The sequence below is a fragment of the Camelus ferus genome, chromosome 10 (genome assembly GCF_009834535.1).
Source record: "Camelus ferus isolate YT-003-E chromosome 10, BCGSAC_Cfer_1.0, whole genome shotgun sequence".
NCBI classification, from domain to species: domain Eukaryota; kingdom Metazoa; phylum Chordata; class Mammalia; order Artiodactyla; family Camelidae; genus Camelus; species Camelus ferus.
Window position 1 is genome coordinate 55,692,931 of NC_045705.1, and position 18,250 is coordinate 55,711,180.

Below are 18,250 nucleotides of genomic sequence, written 5' to 3' on the forward strand. Positions count from 1 at the left end.
GTACAAGAAAGGTTCAGAAATCCAGGAGCAAAGTGGTTACTACCAGTTCCACGACTCTAACAGCAGAGCCAGCTCACATGGTCTTACCTTATGAATTCTGAGAAACAATATGTAAAAGTCACCCAGGAGATTATAAAAGCAGGAGAAATCAGCTAGTTATAAACTTTAGATGAGCATGGATAGATAAGCATTTCTAGATTTTTTTATAATCCATGATGTAGATTAACAGCTATGGCTTTTGGGGGGAGGTATAGCTCAGTAGTAGAGTGTGTGTTTGGCAAGCATGCAGTCCTGGGTTCAATCCCTAGTACCTCTATTTAATAAACAAACAAACAAACCTAATTACCCCTTCAAAAAAAAAGCCCCCAATACTATGGCTCTTAGAAGACCCTTTCTATACACACTTCCAGTCCCATCTCTACCTTATTTTTGTTGTCCTTAGCATCGCTAGCAAATCGTCACAGCTATTCTTTGCTTGACCAAAAATTAAGAAGGAAAATAAAAGAACATCAAAGCCATAAAGGATATTTTAAAATTTCCATAGAGATAGTTATAAAAAAGAAGAGATTGAGGTGTAGAAAGAGAAACAGATTTGCTGAAGCTTACACAGCCAGGACATGCCAGAGCACAGTTAAATCACAGGACGTTAGATTCCCAGGCCAGTACCTGTTCCCCTACACCATCCTGGTTCCTATAAGGCTTCAGTTAAAGAAAGGCTCTGGGTTGTGGGGTCAGAAGAAATTGAGTCCAGCATTGAATGCAGGTACTTTTTACATCATTTTCACCACATGAATCTGCCTTTAGCCACCCTCTCTCTTCAAGGATACCTGAGAAATCTCCATCCAGACACATGCACCTCTATTTTCTTTATCCATGTCCTTTCCAGCATCTTTGTGATGCCTCTCAGACCTCAGTGGGGTCTTCATATCCTTTTTTAGAGAGTCTTATGTATCTTTATTTACACTGAGGTTTATCAGCTCCTTGATCTACTCTGTGAGGCAAGCTCACCGCAGTGAGCCTTAGTTTCCACTTCTGTCGAGGATTAAAAAAGTAGATGGTTGTAAAGGTCCATGCAGAGTGTTTGGCACATAGCACATGCTCCATAAGCATTGGTTTTCTCTCACTGCGTTCTTTTCTTCACTTGCATCTAGACAACCGCCAAGTTTAGTGGCTGCCAGATATGATAAAGGATATGATCCTGAGACTGTCAGGCAGCCTTTTTGCCATGGATACTAAGGTGTAGATAGTCAAACCCAGAATGCCTTTGGCTCTGCCTTTCACAGAATCCTGGTTTCACTGAAGCCTGTTTCCTTCTCCCTTTTCTTCCTGTTTCCTTTACATTAGCTCAGTCCTCACCTGTTTTTGCTCCTTACCTTCCATGAAGCTGTGTAAGGAGGAATTGTAGTCAGGTGGGTAAAACAAGAGATGGAGAACTTTGGAGTCCTGGATCCCAAGGAATCACAGTTCTGAAGGGGAGACGTGCCTGCACGGACCGAACTCTAGGACCAGAAGGGGTGTAATCAATCCAACTCAGACAAGTGGCCACTACCTTTTTACAAATCTGGAGAAGGTCTGAGTTCTATATTGATGGAGAAAGTCCAGGAGTCTTTCCCAGAGTGTTGATGTTGCATGACAAAGCATTGCAGCATCTCTGTGGCCTTCAGGTACCTAAGGTTCCCAGGCCCCCTTCCTCTGCCATTCCCATCAGGAAGGACTCTGAGATCATGCTCTGGCCTTGCTTTGTCAGAGGTTAAAGAGGAAAGGAAAAGGATAATAGTGGTACATATTTCTGGGGTTCCCTCCCCGCCACAGAGAAGGGTGCTTTATAAGCCTGAAACACATCTGCCAGGTGAAAAGCTTTTTGCCTTCTCAACCTCTATCCATCATCAAGGAGTCAACATGGAAGGGTTTCAAAAACAGGAGAATGATAGGGGAACGAAAAATATCACTGTCAGAGGGAAGTAGCTGTGGGTTGGCCTCTAGGAATTGGGTAAGTAACACAGACGTGCCACTGTAAGAAAAACTGAGTAAATGCAACACGTGAGGTTGGAAGGAGTGTCTGTGTGGGTGAGCGGGTTAGTAGCTGTGAGCAGGTAGGAGTCTATGAACATGCAGGTGGAAGTGTTTGCTGTGTGAGGACACGAACCGATGTGTGCTCTTGAGTGTTATGCAGGTGTGAATGCGGCATATATGTCAGTGTGGACAGAGAGTACGAGCAGGACATGTGCATGTTAAAGTGTACAAAAGTCAAGAGGGAGTGCCAAACACATATTTGTATAATAAAAGTAAGTTTGTGAGACAGAGAGAGATGTGAGTGAGTGCTTTTACAGAGTATGAATGGGATCCAGCATGAGGCTGTCGTGAAGGTACATGAATGTGTCTGTGTGAATTGTGTATTTTGAGAGTCCATATGACTGTGTGTAAGGGTGTGAAAATCTCTATTTGGAACAATGCTGTCCCACAGGCTGAATGTTAGTGTACCTAGAGCAGATTTAAGGGAGAATTCATATTTTTTCCCCCAAAACAGGGGTGCCTTATGCCTTTGCACAATGAAATAAATTCTTTTTGTTTTTTTGTAGCAACTCTTCCAATGAAAGGCTGATGTCCAGAGGGGGTCAGTTCCCTCCAAGTCCCACTGCGCCTTCCCCATCCTGAGTGTACACACATGATCATTCAAACCAGCTCTGGGGAATACTTTCATTTATCAGTGACACCACTGAATTAAATGACATTTTCAGGGGAAATTTTTAAATTTCCAATAGTTATTGATGGCTCAAACTCATAGTGCCCTTTTATAATAACTATCTATGAATTGTAATTAACTTACTTCCATTCAAACTCTCAGTGTCCTATAAAAACTATCTATTATTTGTAGTTAACATATTTGCATTCAATGATGCTTGTAAAGCAGTTAAAATTGTGGACAATATCGTTAAAGTTTTTTCTTGGTGACTGATATGTTTAAGCATTTATCAATATCTTCCTTTTTCCATAAAACAGAGCCCAGGCCATAAAATATTCCAGAAAACAATAGCCCAGCCCATGCCTTGATGATCATAAAACATGAAGAAAAGAAGTTTGCCTGCAGTGTCCCCGAACCAGTGATTTCACGAGTGCATCAGCTCATACTGTGTAGACACCTCCTGCTGTGTCTTTTACTCCCTGATTCCCTCTCCTCCAGTAAGTGCAATTCTCACAAATCTCTCAGTCAGAAGGTCTGACCCTGAAAAGCTCTCTGGCTTCCTCTTGTCATGGGATTGTTCAACGTCACTCGCCCTGCTTTCTTCCTTCTGACTGGCATTCCCGGTCTGGAGAGTTCTCAGATCTGGCTAGCCGGTCCCCTCTGTGTGATGTATGCCGTGGCTCTTGGGGGCAACGCAGTGATCCTGCAGGCGGTGCGAGTGGAGCCCAGCCTGCATGAGCCCATGTACTACTTCCTGTCCCTGCTGTCCTTCAGTGATGTGGCCATGTCCATGGCCACACTGCCTACCGTGCTCAGGACCTTCTGCCTCAATGCCCGCAACATTGATTTCCATGCCTGTCTCATCCAGATGTTTCTCATCCATTCCTTCTCCATGATGGAGTCAGGCATTCTGCTGGCCATGAGCTTTGACCGCTACATGGCCATTTGTGACCCCTTGCGCTATGCGACTGTGCTCACCAACGAAGTCATTGCTGGAATGGGTTTAGTGGTGATTGCTCGGAGCTTCGTCACCCTCTTTCCCCTTCCCTTCCTCATCAAGAGGCTGCCTATCTGCAGATCCAATGTCCTTTCCCACTCTTACTGCCTTCACCCAGACATGATGAAGCTGGCCTGTGCTGATATCACTATCAACAGCATCTATGGACTCTTTGTTCTCATATCCACCTTTGGCATGGACCTCTTATGTATCTTCCTCTCCTATGTGCTCATTCTGCGCTCGGTCATGGCCATTGCTTCCCATGAAGAACGCCTCAAAGCTCTCAACACGTGTGTGGCACATATCTTGGCTGTACTTGTGTTTTATGTGCCAATGATCGGGGTCTCCACAGTGCACCGCTTTGGGAAAAATGCCCCACGCTACATACATGTCGTCTTGTCCAATGTCTACCTCTTTGTACCTCCTGTGCTCAACCCTCTCACTTATAGCGCCAAGACCAAGGAGATCGCCGAGCCATTGTCCGCGTGTTTCACCGCATCGAAATGTGACTTCACATTTGGCTTATAATCTGTTGGTTACTGTAGCCATAGGCTGTCATCCGTGGGGTCATTTTCATCATCATTATCATCATCATATCATCATAATGAATAAGATAGACTTTTTATACTGAGAGAAAAGTAAAAGATCAGGAATGGAGCTGCAAAACTTATAGCACAAAACAAGTGATCAGTCCATTCAGGAAACAGTGGCATTTATAGAAAGATAAATGTTAGAGGAAATTGAGTGACCAGACAAAACCTTACAAAGGGGATTAATCTAAGCTAGGAATCATTTCCTATAATGATAATTATTGCTAATATAATGCTAATTAATACATGGAGTCCTTAAAAGTTCCAGATTTTGTTTGAAATTATTTTTGCATGAATACACTTAATCTTTGTAACAATCTTACAAGGTATAGAGAGTTAAGTAAACTGTTCAGAGTAATACAGATAATCTGTGACCCAGAGGAGATTCAACACTAGTCTGTCTCCAGTATCTGTACCCAACCGCTACAAATCCTGCCTCTCTAACTGACATCACTATTAACATTACAACTGCTGTCCTTGCTTCCACTACCATCATCGTTCTCAAAATTTCATGAGTTGTTTTAACTTCACAAAGTGAAATTTGATGTGCTGTCAGAATTTGCCATAAGATGTATAAACAAGTATGACCCAGGAAAACTGATAGAGGCTGACGTCTAGAAAAAATTCCAGGTTCCTCTCTGCCTCCCTTATCTGCCCACCACTCAAACATGTCCCAAGGAAAACATATTTAATAGCCGAAACCATTCTTCCCTCTTCCCACTGGTAACCATTAGTTTGTTCTCTATATCTGTGAGTCTTTATGTTGTATTTGCTACTTTATTTTATTTTTCTGATCCCACATTTAAGTGATATCGTACTGTATTTGTCATTGTTTGACTTCTTTCTCTAAGCATAATGAATTCTAGGTACATACATGTCATTGAAATTGGCAGAACATCAGTCTTTTTATGGCTAAAAAGTATTCCATTATATATATTATATATAAATATAGTATATTAATTAATATATACATATATATATATCACAACTTCTTATCCATTCATCTGTTGATAGACACTGAGACTGCTTCTATATCTTGGCTATTGCAAATAATGCTGCTACAAACATTGAATGCATGATCTTTTCAAGTTAATGCTTTATTTTCTTTGGATATATACTCAGGAGTGGAATTGCTGGATCTTATGGTAGTGCTATTTTTAGTTTTTTGAAACCTGCATATTGTTTTCAACAGCAGCAAAACGAATTTACATTCCCACCAACAGTGTACTAGGGCTCACTTTCCTCCACATCCTTGTTAACATTTGTTATTTCTGGTCTTTTTGATGGTAGCCGTTCTGGCAGGTGTAGGTGTTATCTCACTGTGGTTTTGATTTGCATTTCCCTGATGATTAGTCATGTTGAGCATCTTTTCATTTGCCTCTTGGCCACCTTTTGGGGATTTTAATTCTCTGCCACACAATGACGTAATGAAAGATGTCAGAAGCATGTGTTCTAGAATTTCTAGCTCCAAAAAGTCTGGAGTAAGCAGAATAGAGTTTTTCATGATTTATGCACTAGAAAATATTTTTTAAAGCTTCTCTTATATAGATTTTTCTTGCATACTCTTTCCTTGATACAAGGGAGGTAGGATATATTAGAAAATCCCTTGACCTCATTTTAGTGCTTACGAGTAAGTCGAGCATATGTCTGTATTACACTAAAGAGGACGCCCTATGGAGATTAATCTACTCACACAGAACCTGGGCTAGAGACCTCATAGCAGCATTGCATACAGTTATTAGATTTTTTTTTTCTTGTACAAGTCTTTATTGGTGAAGTGTTAGGAAACAGAAAAAGGGAACTATTTCTTAATGGAGATAATATAATATTTAAAATCCAGGTTTCAAAAATATCCAGAAGTACATTAAGAGACTCAGAAGTGCCCTTGTTCACTAAATTAATTACTTTAGGGGCAGGATTGAATAACGTAACTCAGTAAGATATCAAACACAAAATAGTTGGGATATTTAGTGGTCCAGAGGCAGACTCTGGTCTTCAGTCAATGTAAATAATGACTTTTCTGATTCATACAAGAAGTTATTTAGTTCAACATCAAATAATAATAATAATAATAATAATAATAATAATAATAATAATAATAATAATAGCAATCCATAATGCCTTGAGAGTTATTTTAAAAGATTCTGCAGATGCAGAGACAAGGCTTGGAAAAGCTGCTATACATGAAAAGGAGGTGAACACTCATTGATTCCCACCCCAGGGAGCAGGAGGAAGATGTCCTTTTCATCACAGGCCTAACTTTGATACTAGAAAGGACAAGGAGCAGGGAGTGGGAGCCTCCTTGAAGAGCCTCGCCCCCTCCCCACTCTTTCCTCCTTGTTCTCCATCATCAATTAGAAATGCTGCCTGTGTGCAGAGGATAAGGGAAAAAGCATTTTTAGGTTTCATCTCCTCCTATGAGGCTGGTGCCTTAAAAATAGATTCACAACCTCAGCCTCCGTCCTAAGAAAGCCAATGATATGTAGAAATTCTCTTTCACCTCTTTTTATTTAACAAGGTTTCCTTTGAACTCAGCATCTTTTCCTCTTAAAGTGGTAAAATACCTGGATTTTGGCATAGTGAAAATAAAAAATAAACTCTTATACTCCTTTTTGGTGAGGGGGGGGGCACTAGGTCTGCCCCTAATTAAGAAAATGAAATACTGAACATGATTCAGCTAGGCTGGTGAGAGGCTGTTTTCAGATTTGTGGAAAAAAAATCTCTGAGTAATAAAGGTCATTCCTTACAAGTTAAACAATGAAAGCAATAGTGTATTCAACAGTGGATTGAGTGATACAGTCATGTGCAAAAACAAAAACAGAAACAAAAACAAAAAGGTCATTCTTTTGTCTGATCTTGTCGTGGGTGCATATGTCTTCCTCCCGGGCTGGTGCCGGGTGGTCAATGGAGAGAGAAGACAGAGAAGGAAGTAGAACAAGAGTTATGGGAGGATAGGATCCCTGAACTCAGGGCCTCACAGAGTCTCACAGAAAAGTTTATACGGCTAAATGTCATATAGAACTAAACAAAACCCACGTTGCATGGACGTGTGTGGTCCCAGGAAGTGGGAGAACCTTACAAAGGAGAGGGTGGTAAAGAGGGTGATGGATGGGCCCCTGGACACGGCTCACCATCTGCGCACTTCCTCAGTTCCACAGAGAGGTCCAGCCTGAGCTCATCGAAGCCGTCTCCGGACCTGATCTGCTCTGCTAGGACAAGGCGACTTTGCTGCGCGGTAACAATTCAGTGAGATGAGAGTGCCCTTCCCGCAGACACTGTTTTACAAGGTGGTAAGTAGGAGCCAAGGTGAGGAGAGTCCGTTTCCCTAGGCAGGATCATCTCGAAGGGCATTTCCTCATCAGGAGACTATCCAATACTCCAGTATCAACTGGATACATTTTCTAAATGGGCTGATGCAGTGTGGGCTCAGGACTCTCTATTGTTCTGTCTCACTTTCTGATAGGGAGGGATCTTTCTGGTGGTGGTTGTACATTTAAGCACAAGGAATCCAGACAGCTCAGTAGGCCATGTGCTTCTAAATGCTTTTAAGTCTCATAGAATCAGCAAACAGCTTATGGAGTCAGAATTGCTTTGTGAATTATCATCTTCCTGACCTCAAATAGTCAGGAGTCACTGCCGAGGAATTACCCTCTGCAGGGGAGGAGGAGGACTGCTCAGCAAGCGGAAACTCTACAGGAATGTCAGAAAGTGAGACTTGGCTTCGTGGGTTTCCTGTACTAGAATTAAGCATATGTGGTTTGTCTTCATACGTGTACTGTCAAGTGCTGATTTTTCTTTTCTTCTCTCACCCATGGAAAACTTGTAGATCAAATATTTATAAGAAAATAAGTAACATAGATATATCATCCATTAAGTGATTAATTAATTTGTTTGTTTTGAACATGAATAGCTCAGAAGTCAAATGACACCCCCTAAACATTTGCTGTTTCATTGAAATCTGCATAAGCTTCCAACATCTTCAAATGGAAAGGGTAACCCCAGCCAAAACTTTCTATACATTTCCGGAGTCGTGTATCGATCACCAAAAGCATTGGTGTGTGGCAGAGTCTATTAAGTTTAGACGACAAACAGATCTCAACTAACAGAACTGCAGAAAACAGAGCTGTTTATTGGGCAATCCTGATCTTCCATCATTTTCTGTCTGTCATGTTGATCAGGAAAATTTTGCCCTAAAATGTTTCTCAACTTCCATTTCTCCTAGCAGCGATATTTAGTCACTGTCCTTTACTCAGTCCTTGGCCTAAAAAAGTGCAGTGATTTTGGGGTGAAATGAATATAATTCTGGTGACAATCTGTTTTTCTTAGAAGCTTTGGTTTTTGTTTGTTTGCTTATAAGGCACACAGTAGTTTATTCACTTATTTATTCACTCAGCATTATTTATTGAAACCCACAATGTGGCAAGCATGGTGTTAGGTTGGAGGGCTCAGTGATTACAGAATTTTGTCATTAGGGTTTCTGAGAGAAACCTACCTGGAGAGAGATAGAAGACGGATGTCAAGTCTCCTGGGATGTTTACTAACTGCACATTCCTTTTAAATACCTCCTTACAGAGCTGTACCGCATTTGACTGGCTGCAGTGTGATGGCGGGTGTTAGTGGTGGAAATGTGGCCAGTGTTTTTGCGAACTGTGCCAAGGCGACGCATCTAAGGCAAATATCCCATATTATAAGCTTCCTGGGTGACAATATGTATGTTTACAACGAAAGACAGATATAGGTAACAATGGTTTAGAGTCAGGTTTAATTAATTATTAGTCTCGACACTCAAGTCTATAGTCTTGATTGAGACAAATACTTTTGTAAATGTTAAACAGTTTAGAACTGATAGAGGCCAAATGACTTTTTTTTATATTTGACATGACATTGTGAAAACAAGGTCTTCTGTGGAAGTTAACTCAAAAATCTAAGAATAAAGAATTTAATATACAAATCTTGACTAAATGTAGAAGATGCAAGTAAAATAAATCTGAAACTCAAAGAAATGTCTGCTAAACAGATATATTAAAAATGATTTAACTGGCTTATAGACAGCAGATTGGTATGTCAACTATTCAGCTAGGTATGGAGTATATAATTCAACAGGAAATACTACTCAACATTTGGAAACCCAATAACTACAAGAACATTTTTGCAAATAATATAGAAAAATAGATTTTGGTTATTATGGGAAAAGAGCATTGTAAGACACAACTCAGGTATAAACCGGACAATTGGTCATTATTTTTAAAACTATCCTGTTACGTTTTCATCATAATTCCTTAAAGAAGCCTTTTAACATTTAGTTCATACAAAAATATTATAAATACCTTTATTATTTATAATTTACTTACATGTCAGTACCCTGTTTAAATACTTATTTTAACAGTTTGAGCAAATACAACTTATCTCAGACAAAAGGAGCCCTTTTTCGGAACCCTCCTACACTGCCTGGTGGGGATGCAGTTTGGTGCAGCCACTGTGGAAAAAAAGTATGGAGATTCCTCAAAAGACTAGAAATAGACTTACCATATGACCTAGGAATCCCACTCCTGGGCATATATCCAGAAGGAACCCTACTTCAAAATGACACCTGCACCCCAATGTTCATAGCAGCGCTATTTACAATAGCCACGACATGGAGACAGCCTAAATGTCCATCAACAGATGACTGGATAAAGAAGATGTGGTATATTTATATAATGGAATACTATTCAGCCATAAAAAACAACAACATAACATCATTTACAGCAACTTGGATGTTCCTGGAGAATGTCATTCTAAGTGAAGTAAGCCAGAAACAGGAAGAAAAATACCATATGAGATTGCTCATATGTGGAATCTAAAAAAATTGAGAAAATAAATATGAAACAGAAACAGACTCATAGACATAGAATACAAACTTGTGGTTGCCAAGGGGGAGGTGGATGGGAAGGGATAGACTGGGAGTTCAAAGTTTGTAGATACTGACAGGCATATGTAGAATAGATAAACAAGATTATACTGTATAGCACAGGGAAATATATACAGGATCTTGTGGTAGCTCACAGCAAAAAAAATGTGGCAATGAATATATGTATGCTCATGTATAACTGAAAAATTGTGCTCTGCACTGGAATTTGACACAACATTGTAAAATGACTGTAACTCAATAAAACAATGTTTAAAAAAAAAAGGGAGCCTTTTTTCTCACAAGTCTCTTAATTAGGGAATTGATCAATATTTATTAGGTAGCAGTAAAACTCATACATATACATACATACATCTATAAGAATTTATAATGGATTATTTTTTTCTGTTAAGAAAATAAAAGCTTTAGGGGGAGGATATAACTCAGCAGTAGAAGGTATGCCTAGCATTTACAAGGTCCTGGATTCAATCCCCAGTACCTCCACTAAAAAATGAATAAACAAGTAATTAAGTAAACCTAATTACGCCCACCACCAAAAATAAAAATGAAAAAAAAATAACGTGATGTTAAAAAAAAATAAAGTTTAAATTTTCTGCCTCCTCAACAAATTTCTTTCTAATCTCTAGTCACTAAAAATAGGTTATGTGTCTGTGCATGTGTCCCAGTGGTCCTCTTCCAACCAAGAGCTGGAAAGTGAGTCCTTCTGTAACACAGAAAGAAATGTGCTGAGATCCCTTCTTTGTTGAGAACTTAGCTCTGCATATGAGTATTCAACCGCTGAGACGCAGGAAATAAAGCACCGTCTAGTGTCACAAGTTCTTTGCTATCAAGAATCAGGCCCAACCCATCTCCAGATCCCCTCTGCTTAACCCAGAGCTAGACCTGGAGTAGTCACTCCATGCACGTGTGTTAAATCAATAAAGAAGGGGTCACTGCACAAAAGGCTGAGAGAAATACATTCACTGTTACGTGGTACTCACTCTTCCCATCCTCATGACTTCTTCTGTGATTCCTCAGTTCTTTAGTTGAGATGAGGAAGTGTTTCTTAGACGGAAACCTAAAGACTACTGAACACACACTCAACAGTGTGGTTTTTAATATTCAGGTCTGGATACTGAAGCATCTGATTAGGATATAATCAAAAAATTTTTTTTTCTTTTAAAAGGAAGCTCTCCATTGTAAACATGGGAATCCCAGGGCGATGGGTTAATCTTAGTTCTTGATTTCTTTTTTCTTTCACTTTTTTTGCTCTAAATTGTATACAGAGTTAGCTATATCCATATATAAACAAGGATGGTTTTCCAGAATAACTGGAAGGAGGATTCTCTGGACTGAGAAGGGATAACAGAGTAGCTTTCCAGCTTCACTGGCTCTAAGACCCCCCTCTTTTGCTATGGGAACAGCTCAAAGTAGCACTTTTTCTTTGAGGTCACTTCTGTGAGTCAGAGCTAAGTCTCTTTCTAGAAGATGTCTGACTCCCTCTGTTATAGCAATAAAGTTCACTTGTGCAATATTTTCTCTCTGTCCATAGGTTGTCCTTTTGTTTTGTTCATGGTTTGCTTTGCTGTGCAAAAGCTTATAAGTTTAATAAGGTCCCATTTTTTAATTTTTGCTTTTATTTCTATTGCCTGCTAGACTGCTCTAAAAGAACATTGTTAAGATTTATGTCAGAAAATGTTTTGCCTGTGTTTTCTTCTGGGAGGTTTATAAGTGTCTGCCTTGTGGTGTTGGGAATACTGTACAGCTGCATGTAAATCAATTAAGTTAGAACACTCCCTCACATCATACACAAAAATTAACTCAAAATGGCTTAAAGACTTAAACATGCTAGGTTTTTTGGATATAGATTAATTTATTAATTATCCGACAAAACCTGATGAATACATTTTATGATGTCTCAAATCAGTACTGAATTTTTCAGTAGGCAGACTAAACATACATACTAAACATATATACTAAAGTCACAAAGAAATAAAATGCAAAACTGTATAGTACATTTAGATAATTTTTTTAAATGTCAAAGTGTCAATGTCTTCCTCATGAGAAAATTAGAAATGTGTTGAACTTTACAACACTTATTTCAGGGTTTCATTCTTTTAATTGTCTTTAAATTAATACAGAGGAACATCAAAGTGTTATTTAATATCCATAGAATCCTTATCACCTATATTTTTGTCTTCTTTTTACAAATGAAATATCTGAGATTCAGGGAGTTTATGACACTCGCTGAGATGGAAAAGTTATTAGAGAAACCAAGATTCCAATCTGGGTGAAAAATCATAATTATAAACATATATACTACACATGCATGCATGCACACAAGCACAGTCACCATTTGGAAGAGGAGATTAAAGCAAAGTGACTCAGTTATACATATACATACATATATTTTTTCAGATTCTTTTCCATTATAGTGTATTACAAGAAATTGAATATACTTCCCTGGGTTATAAGTAGGTCCTTGTTGTTTATCTATTTTATATACAGTAATGTGTGTCTATTAATTCCAAATCCTAATTTTTATCCCTCCTTCCCCTTTCCCCTTTGGTAACATAGTTTGTTTTCTATGTCTGTGAGTTTATTACTGGTTTGCAATTAAAATTTGTATCTTTTTTTAGATTCCACATATAAGTGATATCACATGATATTTGTGTTTCTCTGTTTGACTTACTTCACTTAATATGATAATCTCTAGGTCATTTAAAAATATATATATATTTAAAGCACCCTGCACAACATTTAGCAAATGGTAAACATACAACTATTTTTACTGTAACTATATCATTAGCATAACACCACCAGCCTTCTTTCCATAAGTTTCTGCAAAATGGATAATCATGGTATTTGGTGCATCCCATATTAAAGAAGATATAATATGCACACACCTATTCAAACTATGCTTTTTTGTCAATATATCTGGATACATATGAGCCCCACAGTACTGTCCTGCAGAATGGCCCACGCTTGGATCATTTCGTCATTTTTTTTTTAAACAAAGCTGTTCCCAGTCTGTACACTGTTTTCATTCCTGGATAGAATCTTTGTAAAGTATCTGATTCACTTTTCTACATTAATTAATTCAAACCAACGTGCGCTAGAGATAACCGTGGCTCTAAAGGCCGTGTTAGATGCCCCTTTTCTGGGCTATCACCAACAGTAACCATGGCACCATATCTCCCCAGATTGCGGCTGTTCCCTGCACCAGTAATAACATTTATGTTTACTTACTGAGTGTTTTATGTGTTGGTCAACTTCATTAATTCATTTAAACCTTAGAACAGCCTTATGAAGCAGATATTCTTATTAGCTATCTTTTTTCACATAAGGAAACTGAGGCATAACGAGTTAAATAACTTTTCCAAAGTCACAAAAAGTATCAGTAGCAGAGCTAGTGTTCGAATCTAGGTACTCTTTTTCCTATTTTTACCGAGTATATTTGATTTACAATGTTGCATCAGTTTCAGGTGTACAGCAAAGTGATTCAGTTATACATACACATACATATATTTATCCTTTTTCAAATTCTTTTCTAAGTTATTATAAGATATTGAATAAAGTTCCCTGTGCTATACAATAGGTCCTTGTTGTTTATCTACTATATAAATAGTAGTCTGTGCATGCTAATCCCAAACTCCTAACTGATCCCTCCACCTCTACCCCTTTTCCCTTTGGCAGTCATACTCTGTTTTCTATGTCTGTGAGTCTATTTCCAGTTTGTAAAGAAGTTCATTTGTGTCATGAATCTAGGTTCTCTTAACCATTATACTCTACGGTCACACTGAATTCAGAGGGTAAGTGCCCCTCTGCTTTATTCTCCATGGACCCCTTCTGTGCCTGACGTGAGGTCTGGCACATCGTGGACGCTCAATAAAGAGCCACTGAATGGCCAGATGAGCCTCCTTTTCATTTGGTATCTTGCAGATCTCCAGCCCAGACTAAGTATCGTTGGTGTTAAGTATGTGTGGCTGTAGATGGCAATGCACATGAAAGATAAGAATTGCAAGATGCTCCAAAGCAGTGTCATCGACTCAAAGTCATACTAATTGGACTCAGGAGTGGGGCTTCCTGGGTCCACCTCCTGCTCCTCCTCTCACTAGCTATGTGATCCTAGACGATTAATCTATTCTGTGTGTCTCAGTGTCTTTACCTATAAAACAAGAATAATAATTTTACCTACATCGTAGGCTTGCCGATAAAACCTAATGAATTTTTAAGAGTAAAATAAGTAATAAAATAAAATAAAATAAGCTTTGCACTTTGACTGTCTCCTAATAAGCTGTGAGGAAATGTTACCCTTAGTAGTACTCCGCTACTGGGAGAGTGAGCATCAGAGACTTTAAATGATGGTGTAGTTACTCCAGTTGAATGAAGAGATCAGTGGGATTAGTCCTGACATCAGGCCTGCCAGGGATACATAGTCTGCCATTTTGTTTTAAACTAATGATCTCATATTATCCTTTCATGCTACAGAGTGAACATTCTGACTAGCACAGGCTTCTGCTGAATCGGGATATAGGGGATGAAAGTTTGATGTGTTTCCAATATGCACCACAGAGGAGGTGAGTCCCTTGGGGCCTGGAATCAAGCCCCTGTGGGTAGTGACGTGGGCCCTCCACAGCCTGTGGTCACATCTGGAAGGGAGCGGCTCTCCTGGGACAAGAACCACTTATCCCCTGAGAGAAGCAGAGAGGAGCATTCAGAAAGCACCTGGTAGGTAGCCAGCAGGGGTGTCAACGCTCAGACTTCTCCCTTGTGAGGCTCACCTCCTTGAACTGTCTGATTATTTTCATTCGACTGCCCCCCCCCCTTTCGTTTGATTAAAAGCATAATGTATATGTTTTATGGAAAAGCAGAAAATGAAGGTAAATAGATAATAATCTTCCCAATCTTTCCTAACCAGAAACAACTACTAATAAAATTTCCATTAATTCTTCCAAATATGTTTTCCATGCAAATATATGCATGTTTAACAATAATATTACATCTTAGTGTTTCTACCAAGAAAAAAATTGAGACTATGCTACAAACACTTTTTATATAACGTTTTATTTGAAATACTGCTCTACAGTGGTTTACACATTCTTCTAAGCTATCCTATGCCAGAAATCTGCTGTTGCAGCCACATCTCCTTTTTTAATTAGTATAGATTTTTTTTTGTTTTTTTCCTTTATGTTTTAACATTTGAGAGATCTACTCTATTCCTGTACCATTTCTTTTTTTTTTTTTAAGAAATTTTCAGAGCAGATAATCTAAACTGTACTAGAATTCTAAATTTATTTTTAAATCATTGTTCTGTATTCCCCTAAATATTCAGAATGAAGCAAAATGAACTGGGAAAAAACAATACCTTCAATATTTGTTCAATCTTTCCACCAAGGCACATGATTTGTGTCCATTCATTCAAGTGTACATCTAAGTATGTGATAAGGGGTTAATCTCCAAAATATGAAGAAACTCCTACAGCAGCAAAAAACAAAAACAAAAACAAAAAACAACTGATAACTTCATTTTACTGTGGGCTAAGGAATTGAAGTTTCTCCAAAGAAGACATTCAAATGGCCAACAGGTATATGAAAAAATGCTCAATGTCACTAAATCATTAGGGAAGTACATATTGAAACCACAATGAGGTATTATCTCACATCTGTCAAAATGGCTATTTCCAAAATTACACAAAGTCTGGGGAGGATATTGAGAAATTCAGAGCCTTGCACACTGTTAGTGGAAAAGGAAAATCATGCATTTTCTATGGGAAACAGTATGAAGATTCCACAAAGAATTAAAAGAGAACTACCTTTGGCATAATCTTGGGGAAAAGAATCATTTAGCCATTATGACAGCCTTCCCATGGTAATAAGTAACTTCCTCTGTGATGATTCACCTTAAAAAGAGATGATAGAAACTTACTATAACAGAATGAGGGAAGGGACAAATTTTGAGGATGTACTTCTTTGGCTTTAAGAAGAGGAAATTTTGTCTCTCTCTTTTTTTTTTTTGGTAAATTATGACCTGGTGTACCTTGCCAAAACTCTGGTTTGGGCCTTAACTAGTGCCAGACTGTCATCAAATATCTGGTGACAGAAATCCTAATAGGTTTGTGCCCAAAAGGAAATTTTAAAAGTCTTGTCAAAACAGGTCTTAACACCTCAAATTTGTGAAGTAACAGTAAATATCCTCTGAATTTTGGCCTTTCAGTATGCCTCCTGATTAAAACTTGGATCCGACTAGCATTCTGCTAAGCTTTTGATGGATCTCTTTGGTTTTGATGGAATAGATAACAGGGTTGAGCATCGGAGGCACAAAGGGATAAATAAGGGACATGAGTGTGTGCACATGGGCTGGGGCATGCTTCCCATAGCGAGCAGCCATGGACACACCAACCATGGGCACATAGAAGATGAGCACAGCACACATGTGTAACACACACGTGTTGAGTGGCTTTACCTGTCCCTCCCAGGATGCAATAGCAAGTACAGAACGCAGTATGAACATGTAGGAGAGGAGAATGAGTACAGAGTCCATGCCAAAGGTAGAGATGACAATGAAGAGACCAAAAATATTATTGATGGTGATGTCACCACAGGGAAGGCGGATCAGATCTGGATGCAGGCAGTAGGCATGGGATAGTACATTGGTCCTGCAGAAGGGCAACCTCTTCAGAAGGAAAGGCAGTGGGAAAACCATGCAGAAACTGCGGATGATGACAGACAAGCCCATGTGTACAACACGGGCATTAGTGAGCACTGTGGCATAGCGCAGTGGGTTGCAGATGGCCACATAGAGGTCAAAGCTCATAACCAGCAGGATCCCAGACTCCATAAAGGAGAAGAGGTGGATAAAGAACATTTGCGCCATGCAGGAATCAAAAGTGATCTTCCTTAAATGGAAGCAAAATGTGGCTAGCACAGTGGGCAATGTGGAAAAAGACATGCCTAGATCATTAACTGACAGCAGGGACAGGAAGTAGTACATAGGCTGATGCAAGCTCTGCTCCTCCTTGATAATGAAGAGGATGAGAGCATTGCCCACAATGGAGACAGTGTAGAGGGCAGCAAGGAGCAGGAACACCCAGTGTTGGGAGGTCTCCAGCCCTGGGAGTCCTGTCAGGGTGAAAGTTGGCAACTCTGAGCTGTTGTGACGGTTAGCTCCCATGCTGGGACAAATGTGCAGACTGCAGGACCACTATCCTGTAAAGACAAACATCCAGTTTATTCATGACCTAGACCTGATATTTGAAGACTCTCACCTACCATCCAGCCCCTCACTTTACACCGTTAATCAATTCTGTTCACCAAATCACTCATTTTTGTCTCTTTTTGTCACCATGATTTCTAGACTTGTCTTGTTACGGAAACGACAGGCCAGTCAAGAAACAAGCACCACTCGGAGGGTTGGAGTACTCAGATGTATTATGCCGGCGGGCTCAGAGGGCCTTCTGCTCCGAAGCTCTGAGCACCTTCAAGACATGCACATGAGGTTTTATAGGGTAAAGTACAAGCTTGGGGTATTCGGCCAATAGGCATGGAACAGCTTTAGCAGCATTATCATCACAAAAGTGGAGGCGGGGAGGCAGCAAACCAACATTCCAAAGCCAGATATGTCTCTTTGAAAATCCAGCTGGCTAGCAAAAACACATAAACAGCAAACCAACACTAATTAACCTAGATTTACAAGTTAGTCTAGCAGAACTCAGATCAGTATTCCAATACTTAGACTTGTTAGCCCAGCCCAGCCTCTCCTTCGCATTCCTAGACTTATGAGTTATCTTGTCAGACCAGCCCGGTTTTTCCTTCACAGTCTGAGATTTTTCAGTTTATCCAGCTGGTTAAACAGGGCTCACTGCCTTCCTTGACACCCTTGCCTGTTTCCTCTGTGCTCTATCTCACATTCAAAGCTATGATCTTATCAATCTGTGGGCATTTCTTTCTTCAAGACCTAAGACAAAATTCTGATGACTGCTGCCTTGACTACTCTGCCTTCCTGAGCATTCCACTTTTTCATCAAGCCATAAACTTTCCCCCTTCCCACTCTCTTTCTACTGAATATTTACTGCCTTATGATGACGCCCCCAG

The 18,250-nt window shown here is 39.4% G+C and overlaps 2 protein-coding genes across 2 annotated transcripts; one reads left to right on the forward strand and one right to left on the reverse strand.

Moving 5' to 3' along the window:
* The first annotated feature begins 3,251 nt into the window (after positions 1–3,251).
* Positions 3,252–4,189, forward strand: LOC116666633 (olfactory receptor 51I2-like). The gene is given in 2 exon segments (XM_032490463.1): positions 3,252–4,143; positions 4,146–4,189. Coding segments are annotated over 2 exon segments (936 nt in total).
* A 12,196-nt stretch (positions 4,190–16,385) lies between these two features.
* On the reverse strand, positions 16,386–17,330 carry LOC102512697 (olfactory receptor 51I2). The gene has a single exon (XM_006185657.2). It carries the CDS (start codon positions 17,328–17,330, stop codon positions 16,386–16,388), a length of 945 nt encoding a protein of 314 aa, XP_006185719.2.
* Between the last annotated feature and the right edge of the window lie 920 nt (positions 17,331–18,250).